Here is a 21,005-nt window from a genome sequence, read left to right on the forward strand (position 1 = left end):
AGGGTTTAAAAGGGTTGTGAGGCACACAATAAGACAAAAATAACCTGACCCTACCAGCTGGAATTCCAGAAATTACCACCACCCTCTCTTTAATTTTGTACTTACATATTTGACACAATACTATACTATCTCTCCACTTCCCCAAATTTTTAAAAATCCCTTCAAATTGTACCGTTGGATTATACATTTACCAATTAATTAATTCAATCAAACCTATATAAGGCTATACAATTTCATTTTTGTATGTTCTATTGAGTGGTAAATTAGCACGAGTCTAATTCAATGATGTTAGCAGTAGACACACTGAAATAGAGGTGAATGGGTGAAGTAAATAGCATGATAATGCATTGAAAGTGGAGTTAAACGACATTACATAGAGAGATGGGTGATGACTGAGTGAGTAATGATGGATAAATAATTTAAGAAAGAGTACCGATAAAATCTTTAATGATGCCACACAAATGAGACAGAGGAGTAGTTGAGTTATTGATTTGCCCGATAATAGGCACAATATATTAACTTTTTTTTTTCTCTATTTTCTCCTATTCTTATAACAAAGTTAGGGGACCCTCATTTGCCGCGTACCTTTATTTCTTTCTTTTTCATTTTTTGCAATGGTGATGAAACCGAGATCACCTCTATCTCCATCTACCTAGGCTTATTTATTATTATTATTAAGCTGCTCTGCACCTATATTTTGTTTCAGTTTCGGAATTTTCTTTTTTATTTTTGTGTACCAGATTCAAATCGTGTTCAAAAAAAGAAATTGATAAAGTAAATGATAATCTTATTGTGACATCTTATTAAATGGATTGACTTACCTGACCTACTTCTGTAATTTGAAAAGATAGAAAAATATCAAAATAATATATGCTGTTTTTCAGGCTGTCTCAAGTGAGATGTGACCTATCAATGGAAAATTTTGGAGCGAGGACAATGCCCTACGCCCGAGGGTGGAAGCCAAATTATATGCTTACTGTTACAAACATATAGTTAATGCGAAATATACAACTCGAAAAGCTTTAGCTATAATTTCCATATCCATACATTGTTTAAAATTTTAAATAGGCCTCCATTAAAATTATGAATTGAATTCAAGCGGTGTTAATTACTACTTATCATTTAATATCTGACACTATTAAAAAACTTATGAGAACTCACTCTTGCCATCAGATCCAAGCCAAGAAAGAGTTTGTTATTTTTGTATATAAAATTTACTTTGTTAAAAATTACTTGTTCGTATGAATAAACTTTTATAAGCATTTATAAACCTTATTATAGTTCTTGGTGATAAAGTGATTGTTGAATATAGGTATACAAATAAAAAGTAAGAACTCTTGTGATTAAATATGATTATTGTTATTAATATATTTATATAAGACATTACAATTTTATTGTAATACAATTACTGCCAGAAAAACACGGTTTAAGACATAAGGGGCCGGATCGGGCCAGGTCGGGTCCAAGCATGCCCACTGTACGCGAGCCTTCACATGAGTGCAGCTCTTTACAAAAAAAATTATACGCGCCTTTAAGGAGAAATGTAAAGTGAATGTGCTTTCAATAGTTGTACTAGTTGAAATGTTTATGGAGAAAAAGTATGCATAATATATACTCCTCTTATATCCGAAATTAATACTTCATGTTGTTGTCTTCTAATTAGCTTCGGAAAATAGCTAGACATAAAATCCTCTAAGTCGGGTTGCTTTCCTAACTTTATACCATAACATACTTCAAATTATGAACAAAATATAGTAGACATGTTTTGAAGTTTGGTGCAGCTGGCAAGCACTATTGTTTTGTTGCTATAAATATGCATTTTTTGTGGTCTTTAATTAAGATGTGGGGTTATCTTTTTATAAATTTCTTGCTTCTGTTTTGTTTGAGTTTATTCGAGAGTTAATTGTGTGTGGTCCTACGATGATTAAGATGTACTATTTTAATCATTTCCTTTTTTGAGAAAAAGCAAAAAAATTAGATATTCTCTTTGTCCCATTAGAAATGAAATGTTTTCCTTTTTAGTTTGTCTCATTAAAAATAAAACGTTTCCTAAAAAGGAAACATCTCTATCTCTATTTTTTCATCTTTCTTACTTTACTATCTCTTCATTAACTCACAAAACAACACTACATAAAAACTCATACCGATTTCCAAATGTTGCATATTTAATGGGACGGAGGGAGTATAATTTAACTATAACTAAAAAGAAACGCCCTACTGCGGATAGACCGATAGACGGAGGGTGTTCATTAGATTATCATTCAAATGAAAACCTATCATCGTAATTAATAAATTATATGGCAGGAATTGTAGGCAACGACATATGTTACCCCCTAATTAATTTGATTAGCGAGGAAAACAATGTGATTGAATGCAACGAGAGAGAGAGATAGAGGGGCTAAGGGGTAGGAGCTATATGGTCTCTTCCTGCCAAATTGAAAAGTGCAATATGTCTAAATTTGTTTGATTATTCTAGTCAAACTGCCCATGTAATTCTGCCCTGTCTAATTAATTACGCATACAGATTGACTTGGCAACACGCCTACTCTACACATGTTATGTTGAGTTCTATTCTATTCCAACTCTTTAGCTAGCTAGGTCTCCATGCAGTCACATGATATGTAATTTCATCTAAATTTAATGAAATGTTTTTCACGTCATTTCATTTTGATGCTTCTTTTTTTATTATTAAATTGACCAACTTTGTATTTATTGTTTAATGCTAATTTTGACTAAAAAAAAGTTTGGAAACCAATTTTGTGAACAACCTTTACAAATTTAATGGTTTACTCAAAAAATTTACAATCAGAAATTGACATTAAATTGACCAGTTACTATTAGTATATCTACATGTGTATGTAATTTCCACATAATTTAAAGTATGTATATTACGTCAAGATTTTACGAATTAATTAATCAATACCGAATTGAGAGATTAAATTATTGACTATGACAAACTAATACAAATCCATCGGAACCTATCAGAATTATTCCGCACGAATTTTCAATTCATTAAAAGTGCGTAGAATTGTCGAAATTTAAATGGAGAAAATCGGATCTATGGGGAGTGTACTGCTACAACAACAAAAATGTACCCACTTTGTTAATTGTTCCATATATAGGAAAAATAGAAACTGAGCTGGCGTTTTATTAAGTGAAAACGCCAACCGTGATGGCGTTTTACATTTAATTTGTGAATTTAAAAAAATACGGTACTTATTTAAACTCGCCAACTAGGTTGGCGTGTTTGTTGAAAAACACTGTCAACGTTGGCATTTTCTTCTTTTTTAAAACGTCATCCACGTGGGCGTGTTTAGTTTAAAAACGCCATCAACGTAGGCGTTTTTATGTTAAAAATGTCATCCAGGTGGGCGTGTTAGCGTTGAACCAGATATCAGCAAGATTTCTCCCAAAAACGCGAACCCTAATCACTTTCCCTCCCCAATTGCGAAAACTCTCCCCAAATGAGAAAAACCTTAAGGAAACCCTTGCTGGGGTCGACACAATCGGCAATTTGAGGGTGAAGATTTCGATTTTGGCTCATTCTTCCAAACATTAGTCTTCCTATTCGGTTAGTATATCTAAATTTTGACCAATATTTGATGGATTTTTATGATAGTATATATTGTAGTGTAATTAATAGAAATATTTGATAGATTGTTATGATATTATATATTCTAGTATATCTAATTTTTTATCAATATTTGATGGATTGTTATGATAGTATATATTTGATGTAATTAATATCTAATTTTTGATCAATTTTTGGCTTACTCTACATAATGATAAAAGTAAAAATAATACATATTTATTTGTGTTTTACATTATTGCAGATAGTATGACGTGGTGTGTCAATTTATATTAGGGTGGAAAGATAATTCCCGGAGCAGTTATTTCATATGATCCTCCTTTTTCAAAAGGATTCATTATGTTGGATGAAAGTGTTTCCTATGATAAGCTTGTGGAAACAATTTGTGAAAGGATGGGAATAATCATATTTGAAAATAAAGTTCAAATAATATGGAAACGTACTATATGCGTTGGATCCGGAGTCACATTTATAGGTACTCTACTAGAAGAAGTTTGCATGCCACTAATGTTCAGTGAGAGTATCGCTACAGGAGGTCAAATTGAATTATTTGTTGAGTATTCGGCAATTACTCAACAAATAAGTTATCATGTCATAAGTTATGATGTTGGTGCGTTTACGAGAGCCCAAGAACCAAGTTTCGCTGCAACACAAGATGTTGATGTTGGAGGCGTGCATTTAGGGGACAATGACAGTTGCCATGTGGTTGATGACATTATAGGTCCTGATAAAGCTGACTTTCTTGATCTACAATCACCTTATGATTCTGAAGATGTAAACAGTGTTAGTACAGACTCAGATGGTGATCCGTCTGATGATGAACAATTTGTTGATTCAAGACCATCCATTCCAGTTGGAGAAACAACAGTTGAAGAAACAGTGGTTGGAGAAACAGCAGTTGGAGGAAGAGCCAATATCTCAACTATTAATCAACAATTATGTCATTCAAACAAACCAATATGCTAAATAATAATTCAACACAATATTTCAACTCAATTCACAACCCATTACAAACCCTAACTAACTATCCAACAATTACTCTAATAATGTAAAAGATATGCATACTAACCGAAAAGTATACGAAAATGGGGAAGAATAACACTGATTGATGGAGGGAGGGCGAAATTCGACGAAGAGGCGCTGCTTTGGAAAAAACTGCGAGGTGTGTGGTGTGAGTTTCGCGATTTGGGGGAGGAAAGGCTGATATATTATTCTGTCTAAGAACGCCAGCGTTGTTGGCGTTTTTAAATTGAAACACGCCATCGTCGCTGGCGTATCTTCTTTAAACACGCCAATCTTGTTGGCTTTCTAATTTGCTAAACACGCCAACACGAATGACGTTTTTTATTTAAACACGCCAACCAAGTGGGCGTGTTACACTTTAAGCTGTATTTGTATAAAATCAGTGAAATTGTAAAACGCCGACCGTGCTGACGTTTTTACTTAATAAAACGCCAACGAGGGTGACTTTTTCCCATAGATGGAAGAAATAACAAAGTGGGTACATTTTCGTTATTCTAGTTGTAGACTGAAATAACAAAGTGGGTACATTTTCGTTATTCTAGTTGTAAACTCCCCACGGATCCGATTTTTTCATTTAAATGTAAAAAGACGCGTGTAAAGATGACCTTTTATTAAAAGTGACCCATAAATTTAAAGCAATATCTTTTCAATGCTTTTTTAATTCATAAAAATGAAATATTAAGCTTACGCAACATTTTAAAAATATTTAGACATGTATTTTAATCTTAAATTCACCAGGATCCTGCACATTCCTAGATATAGATATGAACTTTGTCGGATATTTACAAAGCTTGGACAGACGACTGATAGTAGAACGACAAATAGTTCAAAAATAGATTGATGTTTTTTATTTCTCAAAAAGAGGAATGGTAGTACTAGTGTATTATAGTAAAATGAATCATTTCAATACTCACTTTCTAAAAAAAATTAATCTCATTTGTGGACAACGTAAATTTTAATAAGAAACTGATAAAGTAAGAAAAAAATCAGAAAAAATAGATAAAAGAAGAGAAAAAAAATGGGTAAAGTATTAAAGAGAAAAAATAGGTAAAGTATGAAATAAAATTTTTTCAGTTTTAGAAATTAAACTCTTTTTGGTTGACACTCTAAAATGACGAATTGATACATTTTGTTTTTATGTATGATGGAGTATTATAATTATTCAGACAAACAACGAACAGTCAATCTCTGCTTTAACTTCGTTACAATTTATTAAATTACTTCTCTGACTGAGACAACACAAATTATAGACGCTCATTTGATGTTAGAACGTCAATAATATAATATGTAGGCCACGATGAGATGTTGGAATCGTAGTCCGGTCAATGCAATTGACCGGGTAGTACAAGTGATGGATTATTTAATTTTGAAATAATTAAATAATTTATAATTGATCTGCGCTCCGATTAGATGATTGTGGTATATTCACTTTCACTAAATCGATTCCCGGCGAGTAAGAAATAATTTATTAAAATATGTCACGATATATGGAGATATGAAATTAATACGATATATGGAGATATGAAATTAATTAATTAATTAATCTATTTTGGACATGTAGACAAAACAATGTGGCAAATTAGCACACGAACAAAGCTTCGTTGAATGCGTGCACATTGATCGGGTCGTCCAGATACATTTCTGGAATGAACAACTACGTGAGAGGTGTCTAGATACATCCGTCCAGGTTCATCCTCCATGGTTGACGTTTGTAACATCCGTAACGGCTTGTAACCCCCGGCGATTACACTCAAGTCATCATGACACACATAATGAGTGTTGACTCCATCAATACCAATGAGTGGACTTGGTCTATAAATAGGCATGCATCCCTTACATTCCAAATAACCATATTGCAAACCAAGCATATCATTTGCATAGCTCTCTCCCTCTCTCTGCATAGTCTTCCATCGAAGTTCTGCCCTCTCCATCATCCAGTTCGCCAGAGCTTGTTCTGTTTGCGGTCCTGCGACGAACAAGACGAAACCGTTTTATCTTTGGGGACGACACACCAATCCGAGAGCACTACCGAGGCGTATCTTGTCTTGCGGAAATAGGACTCCTCGACTCGGCTTACATCTTTACGGTATACAGTTTCGATTATTGTTTTGTTATTTCAATTCAGTTTATTGTACTTTTATCTTTGTTCTTCATTTGGGTTGTATTACGCCCGATTAGTGTATCTTTGTATCATAGTCAATAACTTCTAGAGGAAACCAACATGAGATAGAGTATGTGAGATTAAGGTCTATATTTTGTTATTTTTTAGAAACAATCAGTCAATTATGTCTATATCTTGTTTTTGTAATTATTGTATGATCGTTTTTTGTCAAAAAAAATTAAAAGAGATAATAAATTCGTTGTTTTTTTTGTTTTGAGTTGCTAAAATTAAATTTGTAGTTGAGAAATTGAATGGCGATTGAGAAAGATGAAATAATATGGCAATGTGTGTAGAGACCCATTTTTATGATTAATAGACTCGACTAATTCCACGGCATGAATCTAGAGCTGGCAAAATCTGCCCACACTTTGACATGGGCGTGCTGGGTTGGCTCGGTCTTTTCCCACCCTTACCAAGACCTAGTCAAGCGACAACCGTACGGACTACGTACGATCTCTTCTTTGCAACTAACTTAATGTTACTACTACTATTTATCAGACGATGATTCAAATTAATCCATTTGATTAACATAAACTTTTTTGGCTTCACTCGTGGTCGTGGAGTAGTATTTTTTGTATGAGTGACAGAGTGAGTTTTTTGTGGGGAAAGAAAAGTGACTTTGTATTAATTTCTTTGACTTACAAATAAAAAATAATGTAACTCCAAAAACCTCAAATCTCTGCGATGTGATGAGTTAATTTGTTCTAAGAGCTGGTATCAGAAACAGGGCAAATTTTCTCTTTTTAATTAGGCGGTTTTATGAAAATGTTTTGGTCCATTGGAGTTATGTGGTCAATAGAGAGGTGTGTTGTCTTTCGGTGATCTTAGGTTAATTACTTCAACGTTATGATTTAGATCAACTTGATACGTTGTACTAAAATGGATTTTTCTAATTGTTTCGATTATTTATTAGCTTTAGTGTCACGACTCATTTATACATTCATTTTCTTCACGTCATCAAATAAATCTTGTCAAGTCTGTTAATTAGTGACCTAAAATCCAAAGAGTCTAATTGCTTTCAATAAAAAAATTAGTTTTTTTATTGCAATAATTCAAAAGTTTAAGTGTTTAACCGAACTTGGATCAAGTTGTTTGTGACTTTGTGCACTTATGCTACCACTAAACTAGATAAGTTTTGTTTACATATCCCTATGCTTCAAAACACTAGCGGATCTACATGTTGGGTTGAGGGTCCAGGCCCATCAACATTTTTTTTTGAAAAATGAGTATCTAGTGATTAAAAATATTTAGAAAATTTAATACTATCAGTTTTATAGCTAATTTAATTCAAAAGACTTAGGGTCCGTTCGGTACACGAAATTGGAATAGGAATTGGAATTGGAATTGGAATTGGCATTGAACTAGAATTAGAATTCTTCAGAATTGGATAATAATTCAATTCCAATTCCTTTGTTAAGTAAAAATGATATAATTAATATGAAGTGTGTGTGTGCAAGCACTATGTGTGTAGCGTGTGTGCGGTGTGTGTAGTATATGAAGATGTCCAGTTTTATAACTATTTGGATTCATTATCTACTTTTGTTATGAAATTCAAATTGTAAAATTAGGAGGAATTGCAATTGTAATTCAATTCCAAATCTAAATATGTTTTGTACCAAACATTATATTTGAAATTGAAGGCTCTAATTCCAATTCGGCAAGCTCAATTCCATTATACCGAATGGAGCCTTAGTAGATTTCTTCATAGGAAATTACACCTTTTATTGATAAAATACCCTCACATATTGAAACATAAAAGTAGCATATGACCAAAACTATATGCTCAATGTTACTTACATTGGCTTAGAAATAAATAATTACCCAGATCTTATACTTATTTATACGGCAAGAAGTATGTATCTCAACGTGATTCATTCAATGTTACTACTCCCTCCGTCCCACTCTAAGTGGGGCATTTTTAATTGGGTACGAGATTTTATGTAGTGTTGTTTTGTGAGTAAAATAGAATAACGTAAGAGAGATGGAAAAAATAGAGAGAGTGGCGTTTTTATATTTAGAAATGTGTTATTTAGAGTGGACATCCCAAAAAGGAAAATGTGTCACTTAGAGTGGGACGGAGGGAGTATATCACAAGAAGCTTCATTTAACACCTTAAAACACACAAATTAGACTTTTAAATTTTTTGGCTAAAACACTGTCCCAAAATATGGTTCCAAATTTAACAGCTTAAATACTGAAGTTGTTATAATTGATTCATGTAACCATTCCCCATGATAGTGTAAGTCTAACCTAAATTCTTACCTCCATTTATACATGGAACCTTATAAGGTGGTTGAAGTTTTCTTTAATAATATACTGTAATATATAAATGTTTTACTAATCAATACTTTATAGGGGCGATTGAAATTGATGTGTGGCATGATTAATTTCCTTGACTCATGTATGTCTAATTTTTGTTTTAGAATATATGACTCAAATTATTGAAAATTATTATTTCAGTTTTTATAAGATCAAGTAATGAGAATTAATGGTTAAACTACGATTGCTTAGGTGACGAACAATTAAATAAAAAATCTAATTGTATTAAATCGAAAAACTGAAATAAGCGTACAAATCAAAGAAAATGTATACATCACTTCCTTATTCTATTATACAGTTCTATAAAAAAAGGACCAGATTCCATAGAGGCCAGAATGTTCGATGTTTTATCAAATCCCCCTAGTTGTTGTTGAATTATGCCAAACTGCGACAACTGAATAAATAAAACATTCAGGTTAAGTCACATAGTTAATTGATACTGCAAAATTCATTTGTGTCCACTCTCATAAGTGTGATATATACATGACATCAATTATTCATTCGTAGCAATTAATATAGTCCATAATAAGTTGGATGAAAGATGCCATTGCCGATTTGCTTATCCTTAAGATTTAGCCTCCTAAAAAACATTAGTTTATTAAAAAAATCTGGCTAATTATGGTAACACCAAATTGACCTCATTTTCATTATGCGTGGACTTCCTATTCAACTAGATACATGTAAATATTATAATAGGGAAATTCCTTTCACGAGCATTTATGGCCATTCCCGAAAGAGCAAAGGTTATAATTTTAAGTGCAACATCAATCGTATAATTAGAATCTTAGAGAATGAAATAATAATTTTAAAGTTCAAAAACAAGAATAACTATTTTAGTCAAAGATTAAGTGGCTAATAAAGTTTACATTAATTAGCCATTAAGTGTTGAAATTGATAAGGGATAGTACAAGAAAAAGCCTGAGTTTTCGCTAAGACCACGGTAGATCAACCTCAAGTCCTAAAGAAGGCACAATATTCTTCACTTGTATGAATACCATGAAGAATAAAATTGTGGAAAAAATTATGGTGATAATCTTTATAACTAAAAATCAGTCAGAAAGAGGATTTTGTAAGATTATGGCATCGAATCCAATCATTTCTTCAATGAGACAAGTGGGCTTGGGCGACAAGTTGAGGCCACTTCAATTAAATAAATGATGTAAAGAAAATCACGCCATACACGAACTTCACTTCACTTCAAGTCCACCTCTGTTTAAGCCTTAAGGTTTCACTCCCTCCACTAAAAAGTTGAAGCAAATTATATTTTGTTAATTCTAGAATTTACTGCAAGGAACCGTATTAATGTTACCAACAATATATATATATATATATATATATATATATATATATATATATATATAGGGTTATATTAATCTCCTTCACAGCTTTTTATGTTAAGCTTCAAACAGATCACAACCCTTGGATCATTGAATTGGATGGTTGTGATCATCTGCATTATTTGACGAAAATTCTACATTATTGGTCGGTGTGCATTATTAGAATGAAAATCTGCATTATTAAATGACACGTGACATTAATATAACCGTCAGATGACAAAATCATGGGGTTGACATTCAGTTGAATGTTTGGACAATCTTTACATGAAGGATATGAATACATCCCTATATATATATCAATGTTGGGTACTAAAAGTTTAAAAAAAGTCAAATTCTCATATTATTATGATTATAAATTTGACCATTTTGCGGATCGATCTTATGTATATAAATGTGAATTTATTTTGTTTTTATAAATGAAAATATATAGGTGAAATCAAGTGTGGAAATTTGAAAAATCATCTTGTAATTTTCTATACAAACTTATTTAGGGATTAAGTTGGAAAAGTTAATGAATGCTGTGGAAAGGGTGGATCTAGTATATATTATAGGTATGGTCCTAAAAATTCAATATAATAAGTAGTACATGCATGATTGGTAAAATAATGAATTTTATTAAATTATTAAGAAAGAATCATATCTAAAGAAAAGTAGAAATTTCCAATCTTAATTTGGATATGGCCCTTAATCAATTTCATTCTTTTAGTTTGTGATGTCAGGAAGTAGCGCATCCTGATAGGGAGTCGAATAGTATTCTTTCATCTAACTTTACTATAATAAATCAGATCATTTATTAAATCATAAGACATTACCATTAGGCCATTGTGTACACAGAGATATCCACTATCTTTTTTCCATAAAATTAGATCTAAGAAAACTATTTATGCTAATATTCTAACTCGTCTCATAGTTCCCACTCCAATATTTTTACCTCCATAAATATGGGAGGGTTTCAGATTTAAGCTAAGTATTGTAACACTAGTGATTGATTAAGTTATTGTTAGTAGAACCATTTATCCACAAAGACCATCCATCAACTGAAGATGAAATCGAAATAGTGTTACAATTAGTATTAAAATCAAGACTTTAAAGAGTAAACAATTGAGGGACAATTATTTGCCCCTTTAAAGTGTCAATTGTTTGGATTGGAACATCTTCATGTGTTGTTTGTACGTGTGATCTCTAACGGTGGGGGCATGGTTCTTCACTCATCCACACAATCCTGGTCGTAAACAACTTGTGGCCATTATTTCGAATCAATTAATGGGGACCCATTTAATTAATTCAGACTTATTTGTTGGCAATTTTGTGTGTTTCGTTCTATTTATTGCTCTATTAAACTCTTTCCAATTTCTGACCATCGTGTGTTTTATTTTTCTTTTAAACACTATAAGTACAACTATGAAAGGCTAGCTATATGTGCATCATACGAGTCATCTAATTTTTAAAACTGATCGATCAACCGTTTCAAACCGATAAAATATACTCCATCCGCTATTAAATGTCTCATTTGTCCTTTTTCGTCCGTTCGCCAATAAATGTCTCATTTCACTTTTACTCTCTCCATCCCACAATAAGAGTCACACTTTGCCATTTTGGTTTATCCCACAATAAGAGTCACACTTAATTTTTACTATAAATGGTAAGTAGGTCTCATATTCAACTAACTCACTTCACTTACATTTTATTATAAAACCAATATAAAAAAGTGGGTCTCATATCCCATTAACTTTTCAAACCTTTTCCAACCCACTATTCTTTACATTTCTTAAAACTCATGCCCACAATAAAAGTGACTCCTATTGTGGACGGAGGAAGTACTATATTTGGTAAATGGACTCTACATTCCACTAACTCATTTCACTAACATTTTATTATAAAACTAATATATAAATGTAGGCTCTACATTCCACCGACTTTTCTATCCACTTTATTACATAAAGTCATACAATTTCTTAAAACTCGTGTCGGTCAAATATGAGATATTTAGTGGAAGGGAGTAGTAAACTGGAACATACTCGAGTTATAGTAGGATAAACCTTTACGCTTAAAGTTTGCAACAACAATATATTTCTATTTTTGACTAACTTGCAGATTTGCACGATTTAATTTAACTATGACCAACAGCTTAATCATCTTTTAAAAGAGGCCAACCTGTTTTTGGATACATTAAAGATACTAGTGGGATTTTGATCTGATTAATTTTATGGTCGCGCAATTATATTTATTTACCCCTCAAATTGCTGTATGTGTGGAAAAAAATATTGTTAGAGTGGATGTGTTAATGCCTAATTAGGTGCTGTTCAATAAGAATCCTTACATAACAATTAACACAACATCACAGAACTAACATAAAGTAATAAGGTTTTAATTAATTAATGGGTTTAGCATCTACTTACCACATTAATTAATCGGTTTGGGCATAAGCAGCACGCTATCAATTCCCATTGGTGAGTGCCCCCACGCGCTCTCCTTATTTTTTTCATGCTTTTTTTTCCTTAAATTTCCCTCTGTTGGTGCCTCTGGCGGCGCTGCTCCACCATCTCACTTATTTTTCAGTAATTATTTGAACCACCGATATTAATTTTAAGTTTTTATCTGTATCAATGTAACACAAAAAATTTGGAAGCAGAAAAAAAACGTGGGAATTAGTTATTCAATTCTTGTTTGGAGCAAAAATACGTCCAATTCTATCGACTTTGCAGACTTCAGAACTCAACCTATAATCGATTACTTTAAATATAATCACAATATTTAATTTTAAAAACAATTATAGTTGTAACACAGTATATTAAAAACTCAACTCCTATAAAAATTAATTAGCAAAGTTTCTTATTGGATTGACTTATGGTGAATCCGATAACTTATAAATTAACTAATTAAATCATAATTTTTTACATATTTCTCAATCGTTCCATTCAATTAAAATTTTGATGAAATTTGTCATTTAAATCATAATTTTGGTTAAGTTGGGGATATATTTAGCATTCTCTATATTAGGCTGGTAGATTTTAGATAATTATAATGTAATTAATGAAGATGGGAGTGTTATACTGCTAACTCAATACTTAATTGCTAACTATAATTAAATAATAAGCTTTAGATATTCAAATCAAGGGCCTAAATCATCAGTCCCGAAATGTAGATTACTAACACTAGGGGCGTCAATCCTAGATCCTTAACTCTCAAAAGCTCCTAATGCCCTTATAAAGTCATCACTCTCAATTAACAGTGTCGTTTTAAGGGAAGCTAATTGTAGTGTCTACTAAGTGGATCTAACTTGCCAACCTCCTCTCACGATTATGTAGCAAGTTATATTAAATCATCACCGAATGTGTCACTCAAACGTGAAGTATTATAGAACAACTTAGGGAATAAACGAAGTAAGAACAAAACGGGTATTAAATAGTAAAACGGAATTGTATAAACCAATAAAAGTTGCTAACACATCCAAAGTAATCTTATAGTTTAGCTACTTATAGACATAGCAAAAACTACAAATTAAAGTACAAAACATAAAGAAAAAGCAACAAAACTCAAGGATGAATTGTTGTGCAATCTTTAGTCTTCTCTTGCCTTGCTCCAATCTCCAAGAATGGTAATGGAATGATGGATGGAGGAATCAGGGTTGGAGAATGGAGGGAGGAGCCATGAAGGCTCCCCTTTTGGTGGCTATGAATCAGTGAATATTATGAATTAGGTTATGGGGTATATATAGTCTTGAAAAGTATTTAAATTTAGTAAAATGTTTCCTCCAAGCAATAGTAAATATGGAATTTTCGTGCCCCATAGGTTAAGGAAAAGATTTGGCTTCACAAGGTAATGTCTTATTTCCTTCTTTGAATTTCCGCCTAAAATTCTGCACTTGACAGTTTTGCGCGACTTTGGTAGAACAGCCATAACTTTCTCCACATAACTCCGATTGAGATGATCAAGGTACCAACGCGAAGCTCTTTCGAAGAAGAAAAGGATGACATGTAGAATATTCTGATCGGACTTCAGGAGAACCGGAAAGTTGAGTTTGAATACAAGCTGTCGTGCGCGACCGGGCCCAACGGGTCGCTGGACAGCTCCAGAACCCTCGGGACTCGTTGCAGCGACCACTGGCATGGGTCCAGCGGGCCGCTGGGTTACGCTTCAGTTCCAGCATCCAGATTTGACGTTTTTTGCCCTTTTAAGCTCTATTTTCAACATTTCTCACAAAACACGTCAAAATACCAAAATGGATAAAATATGCAAATAATGGACATGTAATGCAACTTTGATGCTCAAAACGGACCAAAAATTGGCCTTAAAATAGTGCAAAATCCAAGCGTATCAATTCACTATGGCGGCCGATTGCCACCGCCGAGCGATAGGACACCCCATCGGCCATCATCGGCCCCCATTGTGGTGAGGGGGCCGATCACCATTGTTAACCGCCTCCGCCCCGAAACCGATCTAGCGGCCGCGACAATATCCTTTTTTTTAGCTTTATTCATTTTTTATTCACATTCATCCCACTTTATTTTATCTCACTCTACATTTTATTCACATTCATCCCACTTCATTTTATCTCGCTCTACATTTAACTTCTCTCTAGTCACAATGTTCTCAATGTTTTTATCAATGTTTTTAGTTTTTCTATATTTTTTAAATGTAGGATTTTTCTTTTTATTGATTTTTTTATGTAGTTGTCTTTAATTTGTTTTTCTTGTTATTTTATATCATTTTATTTCACATTAACCATTAAAAGTGAAAAACATAAAATAGTGATGATGTAGAAATGAGATAGGTTGTAGGATGAGCTCTGTGATAGACTGCCATTGCATGGACATACGCTCTAAGATGGGATGCTGACGTGGCCGAAGAAAATGGAGATATGCTCTAAGATGAGTTCCGAATTTAAGGCTGCCATTGTGAATACTCATATATCCATAGTTCTTCATAGATCCCCACATTTATTTTTATACATGAGCACTCTCTTACGCCCATGTGACTCAACTTATTTTTAACACAAGTATACCCGCAATTGTACAGGGCTAATGTACCAAACAACAAGCAAGAGTATCGTATCCACGAAGACAATGAGTATCAACCTAAGTACCACGAACCAACCTCAACTACTATCAGAATGTTTTGTTTTTCTAAATCCACTTAAAACTAAAGGTATAAACAATAATTAAAGCAAATAAAAACAACTTAGCAAATAAAAGCAAATAAAAAAAGGGTGTAGATCAAGAATTGGGAAGGTAGAATTCTACGAGATCGATAACAACTATCTTATGCTCAACTAAATTCCAAACTATGCCAACAAAGGGTCTCAAGGGTTACTAAGCTATCACTAAGGTAAAACTATATCTTCTCTCGAAGCATACAATTTGTAGATTGCTATCTAGAACCGAAGTCTCATTCCTAGAACTAAGGCAACAACTCCTCATAGCTCCTAAGATACCTAGTTTCATTCAAAGGCTAAAAAATCTCTCGATTATATTGGCGAAGTTTCTTCTCTTTTAAATTAGACTACTCACCTCTCGGCAGTGGCGGATCTACGTGAGAACAAAGGGGTACGACTTACGAGTATACCCCCAAAATATATCCCAGCAAGTGGCTCGGTGGTAGGAAGCTCTCTATTGATGGCGGTGGCGCGAGTTTGAATCTCACCCGGTGCATTATTTTATTTCATTTAACATAAGTACTACCTTTCATAATTTTTTTTCTGTGGATTTTGAGCATTTATGGATTCTAATCATTTTTTCAATTCTTAATTTATCTCTCCTCAAATCAGTATTCTAAATCTTTTTTCATTTCTGGAGTACATCTATTTCTTTACCACTTCAACATCTAATATAGTTCATTCTTACTTAATCTTCTTCTAATAAAATTATTTTTTTAATTTCTCATTTTCTTGTGTGAATTATTTTAATTATCGTCAAATACATTTAATTTCGTAATTATTGAGTTAGTAGCTTTTAAAATTTTAATCTCTTTATTTTTGTAGAACAGTAGAAACTGCTTTCAATTCCTTATACATTTAAGTTTATGTAAGAAAATCTATTTTAAATAGTGGAATGTAGTAATACCAACAAGTAACTCACTTTGACATACGATATAAATTTTTAAATAAAAATGATATAATTATAAAAAAATCTACTATTATTATTTATTGTATCACCAAATTAAAAATTCTGGATCTGCCACTGCCTCTCGGTTATTGTAGTAAAATCCACATGCATTTATAAGGTGATCAGTCAAGTAAATGTATAAACACAGAAGAAATCAAATAACCACATAAGTCAAGGCATAGATAAAAGAAATCAATTAAACATAAGAATCATTGTATCTCCCAAGTAAAACTCTATGGAGGATTTAGCTACTCATGTTCATCACAAAAGTCAAAGAAATATTCAGATAAATATTCAAAAACATTATTTGAACAAAGATAAACTAAAATATGAACTCCTAGAATTGGATTGGGCGGATTGGAGGCCCCGTCTTCAATCTTGCGATGAATACCCGTCCTCTGATCGTTCTTCTTTTCTTGATCCTAGGTGGGAAACTGATATTTTTGGATTGGAGGCGTGTAGAATTGTGTTGGGAGACGTTTCCTAGGCATATATATACCTAGGCATATATAAACCATCAGTTGAAGCTGGCGAGTCGCCAGCTGCGTTTGCCGTTTTTCCCGTGCGTTACTGGCGGGTCGCCAGGTTAGTTTGCACGCGAACCAGGTGGGTCGCTAGCTATGTCACTGCTCCACGCCGTCTTTGTAAAACGACTATAAATTCCTCTAATGAACTCCAATTGAGACGATTAAGATATCCACGCGAAGCTCATTCGAAGACGAAGACAATGGTATGCATTATGGAGTAATTGGACTTCAAAATCTCCAGAAAAACTGTCTCGAACCAAAGCTGCTGCACTTCCACATATTTTGTACTTTTTTCTACACATTCTTCACAAAATTGTCAAAACACTGACATAATATATAAGTAGATATAAACATGCCTAATAATAGACAAAATATGATTAGATTCATACAAAACTACCCTCTAAAACTATGCAAAATCCAAGTGTAACACCACGCCCATCTATTGGAGTACTACTCGTCTACTCCTATTCATTTTCCAAATTCCTTAATTTTTCAAATCTTTCTTATTTTTCATTGCAATTATATACTCTTTCCATCCTTAAAAAATAGGCAACTTCTAAAATAACACAAATTTTAATACAAAATTGATAAAGTAAGAGAGAGATAGAAAGAAAAAGTGATTGAAGTGTTGTTAGTAAAGAATGAGACCCACCTCATTAAAGAGAAAAAATTTCCTAAAATAGAACTGGTCTATTTTTAAGGGACATATAAAAGTAACAATATGGTCTATTTTTAAAGGACATATGGAGTATAATGTAATTAAATTTATATCCTACTGTATTCAAATAAAAATATTACTTGTTTTTATTAATATTAAAAATAACAAATTAAAAAATAAATATACTCCCTGCATCACAAGGTAGTTGAATCGTATTCCTTTTTGAATTGTCTCAAGGTAGTTGAGTCATTTATTTTGGAAAAAACTTTTTCCTCTTTCATACTCTAGTGTCTCTTAATCTTTATTACTTTATTATCTCTTTTACTTACTCTTCACTTTAACCTTTAAAAAATTAATTTCTTAAATACCGTGCCTAAAAAAAATTGCTCCAACTACCTTGGAACGGATGGAGTATAATAAAATTAGATTATTATACTAATAGATAGACTTAAGAATGTACTCCCTCCGTTCCATAGTAGTGGAGACATTTCTTTTCGGCACAAAGATTAAGAAAAATGTGTTAGGTGAGTTAAGTAAAAGAAGAATAAAGTAGAAAATAAAAAAGATAGATAGATGAAGAGAGAATAAAGTGAGAGGGTAAAGTAAATAAGAAGAAATGTGTTGACTTTTACTAAAAAAGGAAATGACTCCACTACTAAGGAACGTACCAAAATGACTCCACTACTGTAGGACGGAGGGAGTAGTAGTTAGTATTAGTTTTATTTAATTCCAATAAGAAGCCTATGTGAAATGAATGAAAGAATAGCAATTTCATTGAATTTGTATTTCTTACTTACCAAACACAAGAATTTGTATTTCTTACTTACCAAACACAAGAATGAAATGCTATTTCATTCCATTCTTATCCTCATTCAATTCTTAGTTTCATTTCATTCCCTTTTTATTCTATTCCATTATACTACCAAGTATGACCATATTTATAGTTAATTCAACAGTAAATTCGACAGTTTCGCTCCCTATATAAACCAGTTGCCAATAGCAAGCCTGAAAAGCAACCAAACTTCCCTCCATCCTTGCACATCTCTCCCACATACACCATACATAAACATGATGAAACCACATGTCGACAACCTCTGGCTCGTGGCTCTCGCTTCGAAATGCAAATCTCTTTCTCCCTCACACACCATAATCTTGGCATTTGTTATCTTTCTGTCATGGCTAATCCTCAACCTGATCTTCTGGGCTCACCCCGGCGGCTCCGCTTGGGGCCGCTATAGGTGGACGAAGCTGTTTTCCTTCCATCGGGCCATTCCCGGCCCGAGAGGAGTCCCTGTTGTGGGCAGCATGCATCTCATGTCCGGCTTGTCCCACCACAAGTTAGCCTCCGCAGCTGAATCCTGCGGAGCCAAGCGCCTCATGGCTTTCAGCCTTGGGGAGACACGTGCGATTGTCACGTGCAACCCCGAGGTGGCTCGCGATATCTTGAACGGCTCATCTTTCGTTGACCGCCCGGCTAAGGAATCGGCCTACGAGCTCATGTTCAGCCGCTCTATGGGCTTCGCTCCCTACGGCCTCTACTGGACTACGCTCCGCCGAATCGCCTCCGCTCACCTCTTCTGCCCCAAGCAGCTCAAGGCCTCCGCGCACCAACGCCTTGAATTAGCGAATCAGATGGCAGCGGCTCTGGATTGCTCAGATGGTGAGCTTCAATGCGTGAGGAATGTGTTGAAGCTGGCCTCGCTTAACAACATGATGTACGCTGTGTTTGGACGGAGGTACGTGCTTGATTCTGCCAATCCAGAGACTGCCGAGTTGAGAGATTTGGTGGAGGAAGGATACGATTTGCTAGGCCAGCTCAACTGGTCCGACCACTTCTCCTTTTTAGCAGATTTCGACGTTCAGAAAATCCGGTCCAGGTGCGCTGATATGGTGCCACGGGTGAACCGGATTGTCGGCAGGATCATGGCCGAGCGAGACACCACCGGTCGTGATTTCGTGGACGTGTTGATGTCTCTAAAAGGGCCCGACCGGCTGTCGGAACCCGACATGATCTCGCTATTATGGGTAAGCAGCATTAACTTGTATATCTGTCTATGGTTTAAAAATTGAAATTAGTTACAGTATTAATTTTTATTATGAGCAGGAGATGATATTTAGAGGGACGGACACGGTGGCGGTGGCGATGGAGTGGATACTGGCGAGACTGGTGCTGCACAAGGATGTTCAGTCGCGTGTCCAGCGTGAAGTGGACGCGGTCGTGGGGAAGACACGTGCGGTGACGGAGTCTGATTTGACGGAGCTTGTGTACTTAACGGCAGTCGTGAAGGAAGTGATGAGGCTGCACCCGCCTGGGCCGTTGCTTTCGTGGTCCCGTTTGTCGATCAGGGACTCCACGGTGGACGGCTACCGTGTGCCCGCGGGAACCACAGCTATGGTTAATGTGTGGGCAATCAGCCGGGATCCGGAAAACTGGCCCGACCCGATGAGGTTCAAGCCCGAGAGGCACCTCACGGGAGTGGATATTACGGATTTGAGGTTCGGGTCGGGTCGGAGGTCGTGCCCGGGTAAAGCGATGGGCATGACCGCGGTCAGCTTTTGGGTTGCGAAGCTTTTGCATGAGTTTGAGTTTGAGGCGGCGGGTGATGTGGACCTGACCGAGGAGCTGAGACTCTCTTGTGAGATGAAGGAACCGCTAGCGGTGAGAGTGCGTCGGCGCATGAGTTAAGACAACCACCATGGAGAATATATGTATATAGTGTTCTATAATGTGGCGTTTCATGTAATGTAACTTAATTAATTAATGTAAAGTGCATCCTATTTGTCTTAATTAATTAATTAATAACTTGAATCGTAGCATCTTGACCACCCAACTTTAGTCCTAAGTTCTAGCGGCTGAGTTTACTTGACATGGACTTAATTAACGTTTGGGATATGGTTAACTTAAGAACTCAGAGTATCGCATGTTTGATCAGATCATTATGGAAAGCTTGTTTTCGGATTTTTCTTTAAGTGTGGATTCTCCAAGCAAATGGAGTAGGAGTATATTTTATTTTAGGCATTTATGTACTAAACACATTACACTAACTAACAACTTATTAAAATAACCAAATTATTTCTTTCCAACGATAATAACGTTTTGTTGTACTCCCTCCGTCCCGGGCTACTCGCTCATTTCCTTTTTGGCTCGGAGATTAAGGAATGAGTGTATAGGAAAGTCAAAAATGACGGCTGTAGGTGAAATTTTTTACTAAAAATGGAAAGAGTGCAAGTAACTTGGAACGCCCAAAAAGGAAATAAGTGCGAGTAGTGCGGGACGGAGGGAGTAT

At 34.5% G+C, this 21,005-nt stretch overlaps 1 protein-coding gene across 1 annotated transcript; it reads left to right on the plus strand.

The window, feature by feature from the left end:
* The first annotated feature begins 18,653 nt into the window (after positions 1-18,653).
* LOC121760123 (cytochrome P450 78A9-like) lies at positions 18,654-20,532 on the plus strand. Its single transcript, XM_042155736.1, has 2 exons — positions 18,654-19,743; positions 19,823-20,532. The coding sequence occupies exons 1-2, from the start codon at positions 18,787-18,789 to the stop codon at positions 20,402-20,404; spliced, it is 1,539 nt and encodes a 512-aa protein (XP_042011670.1). The 5' UTR covers positions 18,654-18,786; the 3' UTR covers positions 20,405-20,532.
* The last annotated feature ends 473 nt before the right edge of the window (positions 20,533-21,005 follow it).

The sequence above is a fragment of the Salvia splendens genome, chromosome 13 (genome assembly GCF_004379255.2).
Source record: "Salvia splendens isolate huo1 chromosome 13, SspV2, whole genome shotgun sequence".
Classification (NCBI taxonomy): Eukaryota; Viridiplantae; Streptophyta; class Magnoliopsida; order Lamiales; family Lamiaceae; genus Salvia; species Salvia splendens.

Bases quoted from the DNA above. Each gene is read 5' to 3' on its own strand.
- LOC121760123 (XM_042155736.1), top strand. From the start codon at position 18,787: ATGATGAAACCACATGTCGACAACCTCTGGCTCGTGGCTCTCGCTTCG. The intron at 19,744-19,822 runs GTAAGCAGCATT...TATTATGAGCAG, and splicing joins ACATGATCTCGCTATTATGG to GAGATGATATTTAGAGGGAC.